This window comes from Electrona antarctica (genome assembly GCF_951216825.1).
Source record: "Electrona antarctica genome assembly, chromosome: 9".
In the NCBI taxonomy this organism is placed as follows: domain Eukaryota; kingdom Metazoa; phylum Chordata; class Actinopteri; order Myctophiformes; family Myctophidae; genus Electrona; species Electrona antarctica.
The window spans coordinates 31073351-31093350 of NC_136790.1; the positions used below are offsets into that span (position 1 = coordinate 31073351).

At 43.4% G+C, this 20000-nt stretch overlaps 1 protein-coding gene across 1 annotated transcript in view; it reads left to right on the top strand.

The window, feature by feature from the left end:
• Positions 1-20000, top strand: part of chchd6b (coiled-coil-helix-coiled-coil-helix domain containing 6b) — a 77648-nt gene that overhangs the window by 56277 nt on the left and 1371 nt on the right. The window contains exon 7 of the mRNA XM_079509316.1: positions 525-660. Within this exon, the coding sequence (XP_079365442.1) occupies positions 525-660 (136 nt within the window). The remainder of the gene's footprint in view (positions 1-524; positions 661-20000) is intronic.

Here is a 20000-nt window from a genome sequence, read left to right on the forward strand (position 1 = left end):
GCAGGTGTATTGCTGAGGACCCAAGGAAGTGCAGTGTCGATTGTGAAGTCGAGCGGATGAGTGGTTCCCCAGAACTGGCCACTGCTCTGCAGAGGCACGTGTTCCGAATACACTAATATAAATAAGAACAATAGCAGAAAATGGTCAATCTACAAGCTTCACAACGTGTTGCGTTTGCAATGTGTTGTGAGCTTGTTGATCGGCAATTTTTGGTGAAAAGATTGGGTCTTGGGAGGGGGGGTCAACTCAGAGTCCAGGGGTACCCAGAATACTTTATAATATTTGGAATTGATCATCAATATTATTTCAATTTAACTACTTAGACTTGGAACTTAATCAAACGGACGAGAGTTGCACTGTACTGTACACGGTGCATTCTTTTTCAATCTACACTGGATCTCTTTGCCAAAAAGAGCTGATCTACAAGCTCAAAACGTTCAGTGTGGGCGGTGCAATCCTTTCCTTTGACAGTGTGAATGTCAGACTGATGATCTCCCCTACTATACCTTTGTGCTTCCGTCCAGGCCCCGGCACACAGAGACTGTGTGCACTGAGCTGCAGGGCCGTGTGCTCCAGTGCTACCGAGACAACCCACAGCAGTCCCTACTGTGCTCCAGCCTGGCCAAGCAGTACATGTCCTGCATCCAGCAAGCCAAGAAGGTACTGTGTGTGCGTGTGCGTGTGCGTGTGCGTGTGTGTGTGTGTGTGTGCTGAGGAAAGGTAAAAAAGTTAACATTTTGTTAATATGAATCATATTGATGTGTGTGTGTGACTGTGGGGGAGTGTGTGCATGCGCGAGTGTGTGTGCCTTTAAACGGCAATTGAGCACAAATGCTATTATTGTATTCTACTTTGACTCAATCACATTGTTTGGTTTCCTCTATTGTATATATTTATGCTCTGTCGTACGATGCTGTCGTGTGATGAAAATAGGCAATCTACTGTACAATCCCACAACGCAATTTGTAAAAACAAAAACAAAAAAGAAATGTACTGATATACTCTAGCTCCTGTTGGCAAACATCTGCAGTTGAATGGGCGATGAGTAGAGTACACTGTCATACTGTAGGTGGAAAGCTGACTGACCATCGGATAGCAGCAGGCTGGTGGAGAGGAGGTAGCGCTCTCTGGTTAACTGCTATAGGAGGGGTAGCGGGGACCTATTTTAAAATGCAATACAGAGGTAGTGCTCACAGTATATTTACATTACATTTACATTTTCTACCGCTGCATGTGTGCTCAAAATGCAGACGCAAAGCATGGGACTGAGCGCGTACAGGTGCATGTGGCTCGTCTCATTCGAACACCAGCTGTCAGCTGTCATATTGTCTGTGTGTATGCCTATGCTTTTCTTTAAGGCGAGAAAGGTGTGTAAAATCACCGAAGCAACTGGTGGTATTCTATAGGTTTCACTTGAGTTTTTATACAGGGAGGATATAGTAGGTCATATTATCAATCGAAAATGATGATGATGATTATGATGATGAAACGTAGGATTACTTTGTGAATGCAAAGCCTTTATTGACAGGTTGAAAGTAGACTGACAGGAAATGGGGAGAGAGATGGGGGGGGGGGGGGGGGAGACACGCGGCAAAGGCCGCCGGGATCGGGAGTCGAACCCGCAGCACGCCGTCAGGCTGGCTCGGCAGCCTATAGGACAGGCCACAGCCTGAGCGAGTCGCCGTGGCGAACGTGGCTAAGTCGCTGGATTTTTATTCATTATTTTTTTTCTTCTGCAACACAAGGCATTCTTTAATTCTGATTCAAACAGGCAAATTTGAGGCAGGGGTTGTTGTGAGGGAGAGAGAGAACTAGAACAAGAGGGGGGAAAAGAGCTGGAGAGAGAGCATGAGGGGAAGAGTATAAATCCACAGCTTCAACAGAACATGCCCGTCTCTCTTTGAATGACGACAGGGGAGCGATAGCATTGAGAACTTGGCTGCTGTTCTCGGTGGCCGTTTGCCAACCAGAACAGGCTCAGAGCCCATGCTATCCTTTGGGGAGAAATAGTGAAGTCTTATAGGTTCTCACCCCAGAACCATCCATTCACCTCCGACACGGGACAGGACAGGGACAGGACAGACTGACGCTGATGAACGAGGTTGAATCCTGCCAGTGTCTATGATAGGAGTCTATGGCTGGCTTTGATGGAAGATTGAGAATGAAGGTTATAGATTTCAGTGTCTGGCCCCTGCAACCGAGAGGAGGAATTACTGAACTGCAATGACTTGCTGAATATTACTTTTCTTTTACCAGAAGATTTCGTTAAGAGTCTGTGCCTTTTTTATTTTAAATACTTATCTCGTTGTAGAAGCAAACTTGTGATCAGAAACATTTTATCTATCTTTCTTGAGCTAATCTGACAGAGATTAATCTCACTATCCAAGAGGGACCAGCAGCATTCGTTTAAAGGCTGTTCGATTTTCAAGTTGACATTTAAGTGTTCTGAAGAGTTCTCCATCCTGCATGAGCTCAATCTCAAAGGCTTTTGAGACCGTCATTTAAACATCACTAGTGATGTTTCTTCTAGATGTACCTTTGAAGATAAGATAATATAAGACTTCATATTTCAAGATCATATGACACAATCTCGCCTTCATTATGTCTGTTATCATCAGGGAGACGTTTTTTGACGTTCATCCCTGGCCCATCACAACAAAATAATAATAATTAGAATAAGAAATCAGAAATAACAAAAATTATCAAAAATAGTGAAAAAGCATATCTAAATACTGTAACAACCACAAAGCTGTTTCTTGTGCAATTAAATGTTATTATGGTACACACATGAATTATTAGATGTGGACATTTTCAGCAAGATTCACTGCTGAGTGAACGGCCTGTATGTCCAAACAGTTTGAGCACATTGAAGTGAAGTGTTGATGATTTAGAGAGCACTAAGAATGGAAGGAACACAAGTGGAGCTGCCACTGCTGGTTCCTGATCAGGCTTAATGATAACGAATGACTGGGCTGTCCGAGGACCCCTCTGGACACGTGGGCAGCTGTCCAGTCTGCCCGTCTATAAATGGATCTGACAGTGCCAGCCGCTTGGCAGAGTATTGGGCCTGGATTTTAACTAGGAAAGTTTCACTGTTCCTGGTTAAGTGCCAACAGAGAGCAGTTTTACTGATGACAGAAACATTGGATCAACGGATTCCTCTTTTTGTGTGTTATTTTTTGACAGGATGATTAAACCTCTGTGTTTAATCATCCTTGCTTCCCTTACATACCATTGTATATTTCACAAACATTTTGTTAAGGTAATAATTACCTACCTTGTTGGACAGTGCTGTTTTCCATGAATAGTACTGTATAGAAAGGATTGATCACACAGATTGACGAGATAATGTATTTTTATTATTATTATTATTATTATTACCCTTATTATTATTATTATTATTATTATTATTATTATTATTATTATTATTATTATTATTATTATTATTATTATTATTACTTTCTCTCGTCTCTGTATTAGATGTTCAATATAAGTCTTATACCATGGTCAATATAATCCTTAAAAAGTTACTTAAAAAAGCGACACCAAAAGTTAGCATCGTTGACTTATCTATCTATAAATGCACCATCTGTCTGTCTGTACGTGTGTAATCCACGTAACTCGAGAACCGTTCCACACCCCCACAGGGGGTGCAGTGCCCAGTGTCAAGTCGGTCGGACCCACGGTTGTCCAGAATCGCTCCAAAAAGGCCTCTGCCCGGGCTCTGGACAGGGCCCCTGCCCATGGTCCAAATGGAGTTGGCCTGTTCTGACATAACACCACTCCACATTTGGGCATGCCTGACACAGAACTCCATATAAGCTGGCCTGCCCTGTTCTGACATCACAACAATCCATATTTGGGCATGCCTGACACAGGAATAAAGGGACACAGAGAGAAACTCCATATATGAGCATAAAAGGGACACAGACAGATGGGTGGAACGGGTACTCTGCATTTCCGGTTGTCCAGAACCAGCACAAAAGCCTCTGCCCGGGCTCTGGACCTGATCACCCCTATATCTCCATATATGGATCTGGCCTGTTCTGACATCACAACACGGGCACCGCTCTAGTCTGTTTAATAATCTTTTTAAGGCCCGTCTCCCCATCTGCAATTCTGCATAAGTTAGTAAATCAGCCATGACCGTTTTATCTGCTTTTCTTTTAACCGTGCATGATCTGGATTACAGTACCTCATCCATCTGTCTGTCTATCTGCCTGTCTCTGTCTCTGTCTCTGTCTCTGTCTCTGTCTCTGTCTCTGTCTCTGTCTCTGTCTCTGTCTCTGTCTCTGTCTCTGTCTCTCGCTCTCTCTCTCTCTCTCTCTCTCTCTCTCTCTCTCTCTCTCTCTCTCTCTCTCTCTCTCTCTCTCTCTCTCTCTTGAAGTTCACCTAACACACAGTGGCACAGACCTTCTACCTGTCACTCATAAGGTCTTTTATGTGTTATGACACACACACGCACGCACGCACGCACGCACGCACGCACGCACGCACGCACGCACGCACGCACGCACGCACGCACGCACGCACGCACACACACACACACACACACACACACACACACACACACACACACACACACACACACACACACACACACACACACACACACACACACACACAATCCTTTTCACACATTATGAGCTCTGCCACCTACAAAAGACAGCTACTTAAAGATATTCCTTCACACCCTCTGCTCCCCTATCACTCCCAATTTCTCCTCCGTCAGGTTGGGTCATTGTCATGCATATGGGACCTTCAGTGTGTGTGAGGGGGCACAAGAAAATGTCAGCGCATCGAGACCCTGCCTTATCACGGAGCTTTGCCCATGAGGTCTTTGTCTGTCTTTGGTGTGACGTAAGACATTTATTATAGGCTGCCAGTTAAAGGAAAGAGGGGTATTGGCCAAGTGCATTTGCACATAACTTTTTTTAATTTGTCCTCTGCATTGAGCCCTAGCAGTGATTCCCAGGCATCTGCTCTACCTTCTGGTGGAACAATTGTGTGCATTACGGAGGTAGAAGGTGGAAGAAGAAAAGAATGGAGAACGATTGAGAAATTGGAGGAAAAGTAGGGAAATGTAAACACTTGCTTGCTTCGGGCCAAAACTAAATTATTAAGTGTTAATAGTTTTTGGAGTTGCAGTCTATAGAAACACCTTAATATGTGATTCCAATTTGGAATTGATTGCATGTTGCGTTCATACTGTTTTTGGAAAACCGGACGGCCGCCTGGCGGTGGACTACAGCTACGTCGATATGACTTAGACATAACATAAACCTGATACGGCCATATGTAGGTATGTATAGAGATCCAGTTGTCCAGAGCCACAGATCCGACCGCTATGCCCATTCTGTATAATTTGGTCATGCTCATATATGGGATTGACCGACTTCGAGGACTCGAGGGAGTGTGGTGCCCACCGCAGAGTTGTTCGGATATGATGTGGTTGTTCAAAATTGCAGATCCGACCGATACCTTTTGGGGGCATGAAAAGAACAAGGACTGACAGATACAGAGATCTACTGTACATTCATGGGCATAAAAGGGACACAGGTAGACAGACAGAGATCTGTATGAGCACAAAAGGGACACAGGTAGACAGACAGAGATCTGTATGAGCACAAAAGGGACACAGGTAGACAGACAGAGATCTGTATGAGCATAAAAGGGACACAGGTAGACGGGTACTCTGAGACTATGACTCAGACTTAACGGTCGGATCGGGGAACTCCAGATGTGTGGGCCTCAGCGTCCCAAACCTCTAGTCTAAAAAAAATGGTAATGGATTATACATGTTTATCACATGATGCAGAGATCATTTGTAGTGGTTTGTGTGCATTTTGGACACAAACTCTAGGAGTAGAAGCAAAAAGTGAGGAAATATGGGCGTGGACAAGTTGCATCACGATCCAAGAAATCCAAGGAGAAAAATTACAATTCGAGTTATAGGCCAAAGCTTAAAGCAGGGTGGTATTGGTATAGCACCACTATGAGACCGATTTGAAAAAGATTGTGGTGGAGTGTCTTCCTTGGCTTATTGGCTGCCTGCATGAAAGATGTGATGCTTATCAGTTTGACGGTTTTCAACATTAGCTCAGACAGAAATGGCAAAAACATAATCTCCGCCTCCCGGCCCTCCAGGCTGGTGGAGATGATAATAAACAACAGGGATTAACACCTGATTCACACCCACACACTCATCTTTCAGCCGCCTCGCAGCAACTAAACACAGATGACCTTAAAGTCCCATTAAAGCAACACACACTTCTAAAAAACATCATTCCAGTGTCACACCTACTTTCAGCACTGAGGTTCCACCACCAAGCGTTGGTGCAGAATGATAATGTTAGTGCTGTGCCATTTAAAACTCCATCATTGAGGCTGTCCGCTTCTGAGAAACACTTGCCACTCTATTCCACACACTTAACCTTGAACCTCTCTCTCTCTCTCTCTCTCTCTCCTGAATGAAGCATTTATCTAACCTGAGAGCCTGTGTGTGTGTGTGTGTGTGTGTGTGTGTGTGTGTGTGTGTGTGTGTGTGTGTGTGTGTGTGTGTGTGTGTGTGTGTGTGTGTGTGTGTGTGTGTGTGCGTGTGCGTGTGCGCATGCGTGCGCACTTTGTGTGTGCATTTGTGAGTGTAGACTCCTGTTGTGCCTGGTAAAGTGCCATTCTATTTGTGCCTTGATTATTGGGGAGGCTTTACTATAGAAGGCGTACATTGAGTGAGAAAGCCACATTCTACTTTGCTGCGCACACACGTTTTTTTTGTGCACTTAAAATAACAGATCTGCAAGCTCACAGCGTGTCGCAGAGTGACAATTTCTGAGCTTGTGGATCTCATATTTCCGTTAAGTGTTACCTGCGCAGCTGCGCTAAGTATTCTGTAAATCAGGCATTACTGTGGACAAATAAATGCTGGGGGCGAGGGGATTCATGTGTGTATGAACAGTGTTTATGTATGGTGTTGTGCTTTAGAGTACCAAAGATCAAAAATCATATTCAAGCTGGTTTCCGAGATATGGTATAAATATGCTTCAACATTGCAGTTTACCACAGCATGACAGCACTATTTGAGCAGCCAGGGGGTTTAATTTATTATTCATTTTTATGTGAAGCTACATTGATGGATTTGTTTTGGTCCTTTCATTTTACACAAAAAAGAAGTATATATATTTTTTTCTTCATTTTTGTGTGTGTGTGTGTGTGTGTGTGTGTGTGTGTGTGTGTGTGTGTGTGTGTGTGTGTGTGTGTGTGTGTGTGTGTGTGTGTGTGTGTGTGTGTGTGTGTGTGTGTGTGTGTGTGTGTGTGTGGTAGCATTGGCTTTCAAAAGTGTTTATATTGAGTAGCCCCTTCATAAAAGCTGCGGCCATTATTGAAATGATGCCATGGTCAAGAGGGCTGCTTTTGTGCAGATGAATTGACACGGTTCATTAGCAGTTCAGTGGGGCTGATTACAGCATTGCTTTCTTCATTCAAGAAAACATGGCACTTTATCAAAATATTTACATTTTACATCAATCATTATTTTTTCTATTTCTTTACTCTATTTCGAATCAACAACTCCTTAAGTCCAACATGCAGATACAGTACAGTTGCTTCTCAGAGTTGTGTAACTGAGGGATGGGAATAGTCACAAAATCAAGATGCGAATTGAATTTAGTGCATATCTTGTGGTTTTCTCTTCTCTTATCTAATCATTTAGATAATCTTAACTAATCATTTGGTGTATCATGTTTGTCTAGCTGTAGGTGTGTTTGTACGTGCAGTACATGCACATAATGTGTTTGTCTACTAATGTATATAACTGTATTTATGTATAACGCCAAAATGATTGTCCCTCTTGCATTTTATGTACGTGTTGTTGAGTATCTGCAATGATATGATGGTGTGCACTGGCAGGATAGCCTGCAGATGTGTTCCATTCCTCTGATTGCACTACAGTACATCTACTTTGAACTCTATCAAGCAGCTGAGTGAAGAGGAGTCTCAGTGTCTCTCCAGGGAAACAAGCTCTCACTGAAACCAGGAGAGATAGATGATGATGGATTATGTTTTCAACCTGGTTGAGTCTTGAGCGGCCTTTTTCCCTATATTTGGTCAAACATAAAACTCTGGGGAACATGTGGACATTATAAACGAGGTCTTCAGAAAACAAGGTCAAGACAATCATGGGGAAATTATGGCATTTCCTTGAAGACAGGGGCTTTATTTGGACCATGTGAACAAAGCCTACAGCTGCAGATACAGTATAGCCACGGGAGGCAACATCAATGAGGATTCCTTTAGAATGCTCCTATACCAGTCAACCAACCAGAGGTTGTTTATTTCCACAATTCCTTTCGACATACAGTACTAAGAGATGTGTGGGAAAAAAACCCATCACTTACAAATTCAAAACAATATACACATACTAATAGTAATGAATGCCCTCACTCATCCAATGCCCTGCATGGGATGAGTGTGGAAATGATCGGATCGGGTAACCCTAGTACTTGTACTTTGTTACTTTGGTGTGTCATGTACTTCTAATGTAGTCCATCTGGTAACGTTACATCATGATCAAAATCTTACTCTGCGAGGGTGCAGAAGGAACCAAATGGACCTGTGGTCCATGTATTTGTACCACTCGCTCATATTGAGCGTAATTCCTAAGTAAATCGAACAGCTGAAATCAGATCAGTTCGTGTGCCTCAGCCTCTGTACTTGTTGTCACTGTGTCTGTGTGCCGTCCTGTGTTGCTGCTGCTTCTTGCCTGAGAGGACGTGATGACGTTCAGAGTCTGGCTTAAAGGACAGCCAATGATCAATAAGTTGCTCCGTGTCTATAGAAAGCTATACATGAGATTCCTGGCCACGCCCCTACTTCCGCTCTGGCGTCTTTTCGTGTGTGTTGAGTAGTTCCTCTGTCTCTGCTTCCAGCAACCAACAAAATGTTATGGACAGTTTTTTAGGCTATACCTATTTCACTAACTTAACAGCCGTTTCTCTATCATAGTTTTTGGGAAAACTGGGCAATGGTTACAAACAGGACGTTCACATGATCGGATCGGGTCAACCCTAGCTACTAGCCATCTTTTAAAGATATTTTTGGGCCTTTTTCCGCCTTTATTGATTGGTTGAAAGTAATCTGACAGGAAATGGGGAGAGAGATGGGGGGAAGACACGCGACAAAGGATGTCGGGATCGGGAGTCGAACCCACGGCATGCCGTCAGGCTGGCTCGGCAGCCTAGGTGCCCAGACGGTTGAGCTAACCGTCTGGGCCGCTACTACCCATCTTGATTTATTTTATTCGCAGTCGCACAACATATATACACATACATAATATATTAGTTCTTTCCAAGGGACAGATGACCATTTAGTGAGGTGAGGTAAGAAACCCTAGAGGGGCTTATACAAGAACCCTCTAGGGTTTCTTACCTCACCGGCACACCGCTAATGTTGGACTTTGTTAAAACCTTGGGTTGTATTGTATAGCTCACTGGCCATGATATAAAATCCAAATATTGATGATCAACTTTATCTGTTGATTCTGTGCTTGAGGAACCGGAAGTAGTCATAGTATGTATGGTGATGATCAGTATTGGGCAGTATATAACGCATTACAACAAATGTGTTACTGTAATATTATTACATTTTTCTAGGAATGAGTAATATTACTAATTAACCCTTTGTGATGTTAACAACAACTAGTTGTTAGTGTAGCGCTGTTTAAGTAACTTTCAGGTAGTGACTGTTTTTCATAACAGAGCCTTGTGTGAACCTGTGAATGTCAGCTGTATCGCTGCAGTATATGAATGTGGCCTCCTAGCCTTGTGTGAACGTACCTGGCTGTAACACTCCTGTGAATGTCAGCTGTGTCGCTGCAGTATATGAATGTGGCCTCCTAAAGTGCATAAAGAATGATAGAAAGAGGGAGAATATGATATGACTCCAAGCTAAAAAGAAGGATGAGGCCCTTGTGGTGGTGGATTAAAGTGGAATCGACACATTAAGGAGTAAGAGATGGAGAAAGTGGTGAAAGTGAACAAAACCAAATGAAGGAAATCAACTTTGGCAGAGTGGCTCTGCCAAAGTCACTAAGGGAAGAGTTCATAGAGTACAGAGAGAGAGGGAGGGGGTGCAGAAGATGAATGGATGATGAGGGAAGGAATCGAGGGAATGGTAAGTATTGAAGTATTGAAGGAACGAGGGAGAAGTACATGTTTAAGTCAGAATATCTCTGTCAATCATTTCAACAACAAAGGAACTAGACACTACCTTCACAAAGGAGGAATTGGAGGAATAGACGAGAGAAGGAGAGCGGGAGAGAAATACATCAGAGTTGAAGCATAAAATGTGTGCATGCATGCATGCATGGTGCTACCACTCTGGCCCTGCAGTGCAATGTTATTCACACAGGACAGACTCTTATGCGCACATACAATTGTCATGCAATTGTGAAAAGACACTGAAACGTTTTAATGTTAAAAAAAATCACACCCGTGTGAAGTGAGGGGTGCTCTTATCATCGCACATCATCAGTAACGTGACGTAAATTCTCCATTCAATGTCAATGGGAATTTAATGTTTGTGTAAGACGAAAATCTACACTAACAGCTGAATATAGCAGCCCTCAAAAATCAAAACTGGCAAGGAGAAGGCAACAATCAAAACTATGGACTAGCAAAGGGTCAAAATCCAATAGGGCAGTCAGCAAAGGCAGGGTTGCAGTCAAGAGCTTGGCAAAAATCTTTGTTGTTTAAAAAAAAATCACACCCGTGTGAACCGAGTGGTGTAAGGTTATAGCATGATCAGCTGTGGTCTGACGTAATGTCTGACGTAATGAAATAAGGTAAGGTATTATGTAGCCTGATCAGCTCTGATCTGACGTAATGAAATCACACCCGGATGTGATTTCACAACTGGCTTTTTCTGTGCAGAGAAAATGACCATGGTTGCTACGGTCATCCAGTTCACCCGGGTGTGATTTAATTACGTCAGAAATTATTTTGAACATAGCAACCATGCTCATTTTTTTCTGCACACAAAAGCCAGTTGTAGGAGTGGTTTACACCACTCAAAAATGAAGCAAAGGTCAAAAAGATGGCTTGAACAAGTTTGTTGTCAACTTATGTTATTATCTTTAAACCATGATACAATGTTTAAAAAAACTCATCTTTTCACCATGATCATGTAAGATGACATGACTTTAAGTGCAGTGGCACTGTGGTTAGATAGATTGCCGATTTGCTCGTCCACATATGACGTAAATTCTCCTTTCATTGTCAATGGCAAATGTGACACAAGTTAAGGACAAAAAGCTGTATATAGGAGGGACTAGCGCCCCTCAAAGATCACACCTGTGTGAAGTGAGGGGCGCTCTTATCATCGTACATCATCATACATCATTTCATTCCGACAATCACAATTTGCCTTCGTCATCAATGTTTGTGTTGTGCAAATACTCAAAATTGTCCATTCATTGTCAAGGGCATAATATTTGTGTTGGGACAAAAATTGGGTTACATACACTAAAAGCTGGACATAGGAGGCCCTCAAAAAAACCTCCAAGAGCTTCTGTCGCGCACATGCACACATGCACGGCACGCACATACGCATGCACGGCACGCACGCATGCACGGCACGCACGCACTCTCTATCACACTCTTCCATCTCATCTCTCCTTGGCTTCACATCTTGTGATCTGACCACCTGGTGTATGACACATACAGTAAATTAGGTATGCCCCCCCCCCTCTCTCTCTCTCTCTGCATCTGTCTCCCTTTTTCTAAAATCCATATTGTTCTCCAATGACATCCAGGTAAATGTCTCATCCATAAACTACACCCCATTGACTGCCATCTCTATAATATTTGATCGATGCTCTGAGCTAGTAATGGCCTGTCGTGAGCTTTAAGTGGAGGACACATTACTGATTTTCCAGATGGGATTGAATCCTTGCTGGTCTGGGGGTCGTCACGCTGGACGCTCGCAATCATTATGTTCTAGTGTGTGAAAGGCTGTTCACAGTCGGTACCCTGTTTTCCTACTAGAATCAGGATGGAGAATCAAGATGGAGATTGTCAATAGCTTACGATTGATTCACTTTAAACGTGTGTGTGTGTGTGTGTGTGTGTATGTATAGTATGTATGTATATATATATATATATATATATATATATATATATATATATATATAGTACATTGCCATTTAATCCTATACGTGCTGCTCATGACATTGCTTGCCATGACACCATCCCTGCACTGTATGCACTGCATTTGATTAATGACTTCCTGTCATATTCAACCTTTTATTGACTGATATACTGTCTGACTGAACAGGCAACCGAGTGCACCTAACTGACTGACCTGCTGACTGAATGATTTAAATGAGTTTACCCAACCATCCCACTGACTGACTGACTAGGTGCCCACTGCCCTCCTCAATGACTAATTGACTGTCCGACTGTCTTACTGAGTGCGTAATCAGTGGAAGGCATGGCTGATCATTTGGTAGTGTGAGTGACAATCTCCCTGGCGACTGTCTCCGTCTCTCCACAAAGAGAGGGAGGGAGGGAGAGAGAGACAGAGAGACACAGAGAGAGAGAGCATGTGCTATTAGCCTTGGGCAGAGAAGGCAGTTATTGATTTTCTAACCTTCTATTATTTTTGTTTTTCTCAGAGAAAAGACAAGCGACTCAGTGTGTGTGTGTGTGTGTGTGTGTGTGTGTGTGTGTGTGTGTGTGTGTGTGTGTGTGTGTGTGTGTGTGTGTGTGTGTGTGTGTGTGTGTGTGTGTGTGTGTGTGTGTGTGTGTGTGTGTGTGCGGGCGTGCAGGTGCGTGCAGTACAGTTGTTGAGTGGTGTAAACCACTCCTACAACTGGCTTTGTTAGTCTGTGCGCAAAAAATGAGCATGGTTGCTACGGTCACCCAGTTCACCCGGGTGTGATTTCATTATTGAGTGGTGTAAACCACTCCTACAACTGGCTTTGTTAGTCTGTGCGCAAAAAATGAGCATGGTTGCTACGGTCACCCAGTTCACCCGGGTGTGATTTCATTACGTCAGAGCTGATTTCATTACGTCAGAGCTGATCAGGCTATATAATACCTTACACCACTCAGTTCACACGGGTGTGATTTTTCAGATGTGTTGTATGTACTGTATGTGTGGCTCTTCACACAGGAAGTGTGTCCATGTGATGTGTGCAGTGTGAGTGTAAAGCAATTAAGCAATGTTACATGGGTATAGGTAGGTGTTCCTTACTGTTAATTGTGCCATGACAGTCATTAAGTTCCGTTCTCTTTTGGAACATTTCAACCATTATCAATAATAATAATCTATAATAGTGAAAACTACTACTGTGTTGTACTTTAGTTGCTTAATTTCACAGCTAACATTGAAATAGCCTAGCGAAACAATGTTAGCCAGACAGATTAACATCTCTAACATGGAAATATCTTGATATGTCTATGTTTGTCTCAATGGCAGAGAGACAGTGATGAGGCATATTTAATTTAGCCCTGACTGAGTGCATTGAGCACAGAGCTGGAAAGCCTATTTTGACTTGGTAAGTAAACGGTGCCCCCATCCCCAAACTTGTTCAATTTCTGTCATCTTGTAAAGTGATTAAATAAATAGTACCCAGGAATGAGTGCATGCGGACAGGATGAAGGACAGACAGATCGATAACCAATTGATCGCATGTTGTGTTTATTGATATAGCTAGTAATAAATGATCACTCATCCAGTATTTAAAGTTTACATTTATCACTACAACTATTCGAGCTGAGCGAGCGCTCAGCTCGAATAGTTGCTATTTTGCTAATTATATAATGAGTTAACAGCAAAGAAATCTGCTTATCCAGTTAAGCAGTTAGCATAAGACATCTGCCCCAATTTCATTGTGCATTAATGTTGTTGCTGCATTTGGGTCCACAGACTTAGCTCTATGTGGCCCTTCCTACATCCCAATGCAAGCCTTGAGCTAGAAACTTTGGCTGTCCTGCCTGCCCTAGGTGTAATGCATAAAAAGCTTTTTGTGCCTTTAAATTAACCAAGTGTGGATTTGCTTGAGTCCTGACACTTGCCTGAGGCACAAAATTTAGCAGGGCCAAGTGTATACTGTGGAAGGTGCTAGGGGTCAGTTAGAGACTTGGGGAGCTATAGCTCATACACTATGCATGAGGCTTAGTGTCCCGTCACACTGCCTAGGGTGAGTTTGACAATGCCAAATGCACCATACTGCCACACACACATACGTACAGTACACACAGGCTCACACACACACATACACGCATGCATGCACGCACGTACGCGCGCACACACACACACACACACACACACACACACACACACACACACACACACACACACACACACACACACACACACACACACACACACACACACACACACACACACATAAACAAATAGAGCCATACAGAAACACAGTGCAGTCACATGCTGTTTCTCCATATCGTGGGACGTTGAACAGCAAAGCTAAATCCCCTCGTCACATTCACTGCTCATCTCCAATTCAATGGCACAGGCCGCGATACCCTCGGATGCACTTGGCAAGCTAACAGATAGGCTGCCAGCTTGCTTGCCTATCGGCCTGCCAGCATAGCACTATAACAGTTAGCATGCCAGCTAGCCTGCTAAGCGGCCACTACCTAATGCTTCAGTAACCCAGGGTCATTGTTTGTTTACAACTTCCCCACTAGACTCTAACAGATTTCCTCTTAGTGATAAAGTCCTCTAGTGACTAGAGGACTTTATCACTAAGAGGAAATCTGTTCATTCTAGACTAGTATTCAACACTACAGTATAGTCAGGGACGTGCTGGCCATTGGGAAATTCGGGACAACTCCCGAACGGCCAGTCCAGTCCAGGCCCGTCTGGGCCAGCCGTTAAAAAAAAAAAGAAAATCATGTTTAATTTCGAAGATACACAATATCTTTTAACAAGGTAACAGCCTATATAATCATGTTGCTTTGTGACATAATGTTGTGCAAAGCAAGGCTGCCTCAGCCATCCTGGCTGCAGCGCAGCCTGTCAGTGTCACACACACACAGTACACACTCCACACGGCGGGCCGAGGCAGACTAATTAACTATACGGCCTACAGCTGTGGGTAGATGCACATGTTTAGGCTTCGTGGTACTGTGGTGTCGGCCGTGTCGCGCAATGCAGCACTGTCTTCTGTGGCAGGTATAAACATGACATCCATGGACAATGATTTTAGGTCACTGTAGGACCTAAAGTGACCTAAAATGCGCTCGCACGCCCTTGATTCGTCGGTGTTTCATTTCGCCGGCGCGCCGCGCACCATCAGTTCGCTAGAGGGCCTCCGCAACTCCACTTCCCGGGCTGAATTATGGGCCCAGCACATCCCTGAGTATAGTCTAGACATAGTATAGTATAGACATTTCTTAAGGATTATAGTCGACGAGATTATTTGATTAATCTGAAAAGTAATCGGTTGAATAATCGCTAAGAAAATAGGGAAATTGATAGTTGCAGCCCTATACAAGTCACTCTGTCATCATTAGCGCCACATTTCTTGTACACACTGGCAGTAGGCCAAGGGCAAGGAAGTAACAACCCATTTTTTCCACATAATTTATGTTTTGTACTTTTGAAATATAAAACCTTTTTGCACAGCTTGGTGTGTTTGTACCACGAAATGTGATGATTTGATTGGCTGAGCACGGAATGTGATGTATGATTATAAGAGCGCCCCTCACTTCATGCAAGGTGAACTTTTTGAGGTGCACTAGCCCCTCCTATATACAGCTTTGAGGTGCACTAGCCCCTCCTATATACAGCTTTGAGGTGCACTAGCCCCTCCTATATACAGCTTTGAGGTGCACTAGACCCTGCTATATACAGCTTTGAGGTGCACTAGCCCCTCCTATATACAGCTTTGAGGTACACTAGCCCCTCCTATATACAGCTTTGAGGTGCACTAGCCCCTCCTATATACAGCTTTGAGGTGCACTAGCCCTTCCTATATACAGCTTTGAGGTGCACTAGCCCCTCCTATATACAGCTTTTCTCCCCACACTCAATATTTGCCATTGACAATGAAAGGAGAAATTAGGTCAAATGTCCGCCAAATATATCTTGTGCAAATTTATATTACCACATTACATTACCTCTAATCTTCCCGACACTAAAACATATCGTCATTACGTCACCATCAAAAACCAATTACATTCTGGCATTGGGTCCTTTAATCCACATCTTTATTACGTCATCATTGAGAGCTAGTGATCATTGAGAGCTACCTATACCAGTTATACCTTGACGGTCGACAGTACTTGCACGCTCTGCTTGCGCACTAGTAGGCCATTTATGACCTACTTGTGTGCAACAAGCAAGTAGGCACTCGACAGAGTGCAGTTCTAGTTGTTTTATTATTAAATTTGACGTAAATGTTCTCCCCACACGTCTCAATATTTGCCATTGACAATGAGATGAGAAATTAGGTCAAATATGACGTAAATTTGTCGCAACACAAACATTAAATGCCATTGATAATGAAAGGAGAAATTAGGTCAAATGTCCGCCAAATATGACGTAAATTTGTGGCAACACAAACATTAAATGCCATTGACAATGAAGGGAAATGACAATGACATGACCACATGAATTCCGCGATCCATGAAAGCCATGCCTTTAATAGACCTTGTCGAGCTGCCAACTTGCCTTGCACACAAGTAGGCCATGTATGGCCTACTTGTGCGCAAGCAGAGCGCGCCATGAGGTGCACTTACCACTGCTGGTACGACTGCTGCTCTGAGTCCTAAAGTGCTCTGCTGCTGTCCAAGAATGGTGGTCCATTATTGGCTGTTGGAGTAACCCAACCTAACCGACATACATACATACTGTACATACATACACATACATACATACGTATACATACATACATACATACACATACATACATACATACACACACACACACACACACACACACACACACACACACACACACACACACACACACACACACACACACACACACACACACACATACATACATACATATATACATACATACCCCCTATTGACCTTATACCAATTTTGAAACGTACTTTAGTTACGTCATCAAGAACAGTGGTCCCTCATTGTCTGGTGGAGTACACCGACAGATACATACCCAGCCAATACATTAAGAAATTATCTGACAGGAAAGGTTTAAGGACTATATTATGCTGTCTTTTTGAAATATTAATAATAAAATTACACTTTTTTTTTGTTTCCACTGCTTCTCTAAATTGGATGCCTACAGTATTGGACTGCACTTGTTCATCTGGTGCCAGAGAGATGTCTCCAGGAAGCGTCTTAATGTATTGTCAGCGATGCTTTCAGAAAGACATTGCACTCCACTTGTCACATGCCATTGTGTAATGTGTATGCTGTGGCTTTTGCTGGATTTGTGGCCAAGAACACAGTAAAATCCTCATCATTAATTCATCCAATTGTAACTCTGACAGTGTACAAATTTAAGAAAATTGATATGTAGCTTTCAGAGAGTAATATCCCAATATGTTTTGTCATTTTGGGAATGTGGATATTTGATGATACTTTTCAACATGTTAACATGTCTAGCATTATAATACCAATAGCCTGGCCCAGCCTGTGTGGTTTCTGGTCTAGAGGGGCGGGTGCCAGTCGAAAACAGGTGGTGGATCCTATTGGTTCAGCGATATGGCTCCCAGTGTCAATTGTCTAATGTAATCCTGGGCGCTACACTCCCTCTGCCAACCTGGGGAGAGCAACGGACTGACCTCATGCATGCTTCCTTCAATGCATGAGAAGTCCAAGCCGCTTCTTTTCACCTGACAGGGGGGAGTTTCCCCAGTTGGCCATAGTGCATGGAAGGAACATGTTATTCCAACCAGTTCCTTTCCCCAGTTGGCCATAGTGCATGGAAGAAACATGTTATTCCAACCAGTTCCTTTCCCCAGTTGGCCATAGTGCATGGAAGGAACATGTTATTCCAACCAGTTCCTTTCCCCAGTTGGCCATAGTGCATGGAAGGAACATGTTATTCCAACCAGTTCCTTTCCCCAGTTGGCCATAGTGCATGGAAGGAACATGTTATTCCAACCAGTTCCTTTCCCCTCCATCAGTTTAGAAACCAGGATTACTCATGTTTTTGTGCCACCGTGCCCCCTCAACAAGAACCACTTTTAATAGGCCATTATTTTCTATAGATTGTTTTTATTACACATATTTGTATTACGTTTTTATATGATGGTAGCATATTAGCTGTCATTCAAAAACGGGAAAGTGCCTTTCCTGGAATGCACATTTATTGTCAATGGATGCTTTGGAGAACACTGCATACACTGCAGTATGTATCCACAATAGGTTTGTGAACCTATGACGTTTTCTTTGAGGATTTAGAATAGTCTAATGACTAGACACCACAGGTGTCGATTGGACTGCAAAGTGCTGCTGGACATTATGTGGTCTTAAGTGAGTAATTTGGCCTACTGTGGTACACAGAATTCTAAAACATTTGATTTTGAATGATGTATTATGATGAAGATAGATTCACATATTCACTGTGATGTTTTTAGAGCTGAAATAATTTGATAATCATTGTGAAAACAAAGTGGATGCTCAGTATTCACAAATCACTTCATTCCTCTTTTCTTCCCAGTAACGAATGGCAATGGCAACATGTTACGTTGCGCCGCATTGTGAGCTTACGGGGCAACGAGATTTGGAGTAGAGGGATAAAAGAAGTCAGCCAAGGATAGACCCTTGGGGGACTCCGGCAAATTAAATATATAGTGTTTAAGTGCTCTAGCAGCTCCTCTGGAATGAACTGCCTTGCTCTATAGTACAACAACCGTATTTGTAGTTGCGGAGGAGTCACTCATATTTGTTGTCATTGTCCTCGAGGGTGCTCTCAGAATATTAATCGAAAAACTATTTCCCGGGTAGAGTCGGTAGAGCATTCGCATTCGCCTTTCGACCACAAGCTCATGGGTTGGATCCCGGTCACTGCTAGCCTGGCGCAGCCACACTTCACCCGCCCCTATTGCATATATTAGTATCGCAACGCGAGGCTAGGTCACCGCCAACTCAGCGTATGAGGAGCACGGCTTGAAGTGGTGCAGTAAGTACTGGGAGCTGATGGTAGGTGTGGCGTTCCACCTCAGCAGTAAGTACTGGGAGCTGATGGTAGGTGTGGCGTTCCACCTCAGCAATCCATCTCCGTGTGGTCTAGTGCATTGAAACGGTGATAGACTCCCGCACCATGGCTGATACCGACAAATAAGCCTCACTGACTTACTTACTTATTTCCAAGTGATTTCACTCAGCTCGGATGAGAGTGGGTGAGGTTAGCTCCATTCTTACCCTCAGCTGCTGCATGTGTTCCAGCAAGTATAGACTGCTGGAGCTGGAACACTGTGTGTGTGTGTGTGTGTATGTGTATATGTGTGTGTGTGTGTGTGTGCGTGCGTGCGTGCGTGCGTGCGTGCGTGCGTGCGTGCGTGCGTGCGTGCGTGCGTGCGTGTACGTGCCGTTCTGCGCGCGACACACGTACCATCTCATGAGCTAAATTTCAATACCCAAGATCTCGGCCACTCGCTCACTCACAGTCACTCCAAAATGGTGGTGTTACGGTGAAATTGGTGACCTGCTGAAATATGTCACAATCGTGTCATGACATCATATAATCTCAGTGTCCGAATGTAAATCATTGTAGTTTGTCAGCAGAGTTCAACCTAGCGGTATTTAGGCCACATAATTTAAAGACTCCATGTAAGTTGTGTGAAGACAAGATATTTCGGCAGGTCACCAATTTCACCATAATTTGCCATGCTGGAGTGACTAGTGCGAGATTTTGGGTCTATAGCCATTGTCTACTACTCTCTCTGTTGCCATCTACAGTGGACTAACTCTAATTTCGCTATAGCCATTGTCTACTACTCTCTCTGTTGCCATCTACAGTGGACTAACTCTAATTTCGCTATAGCCATTGTCTACTA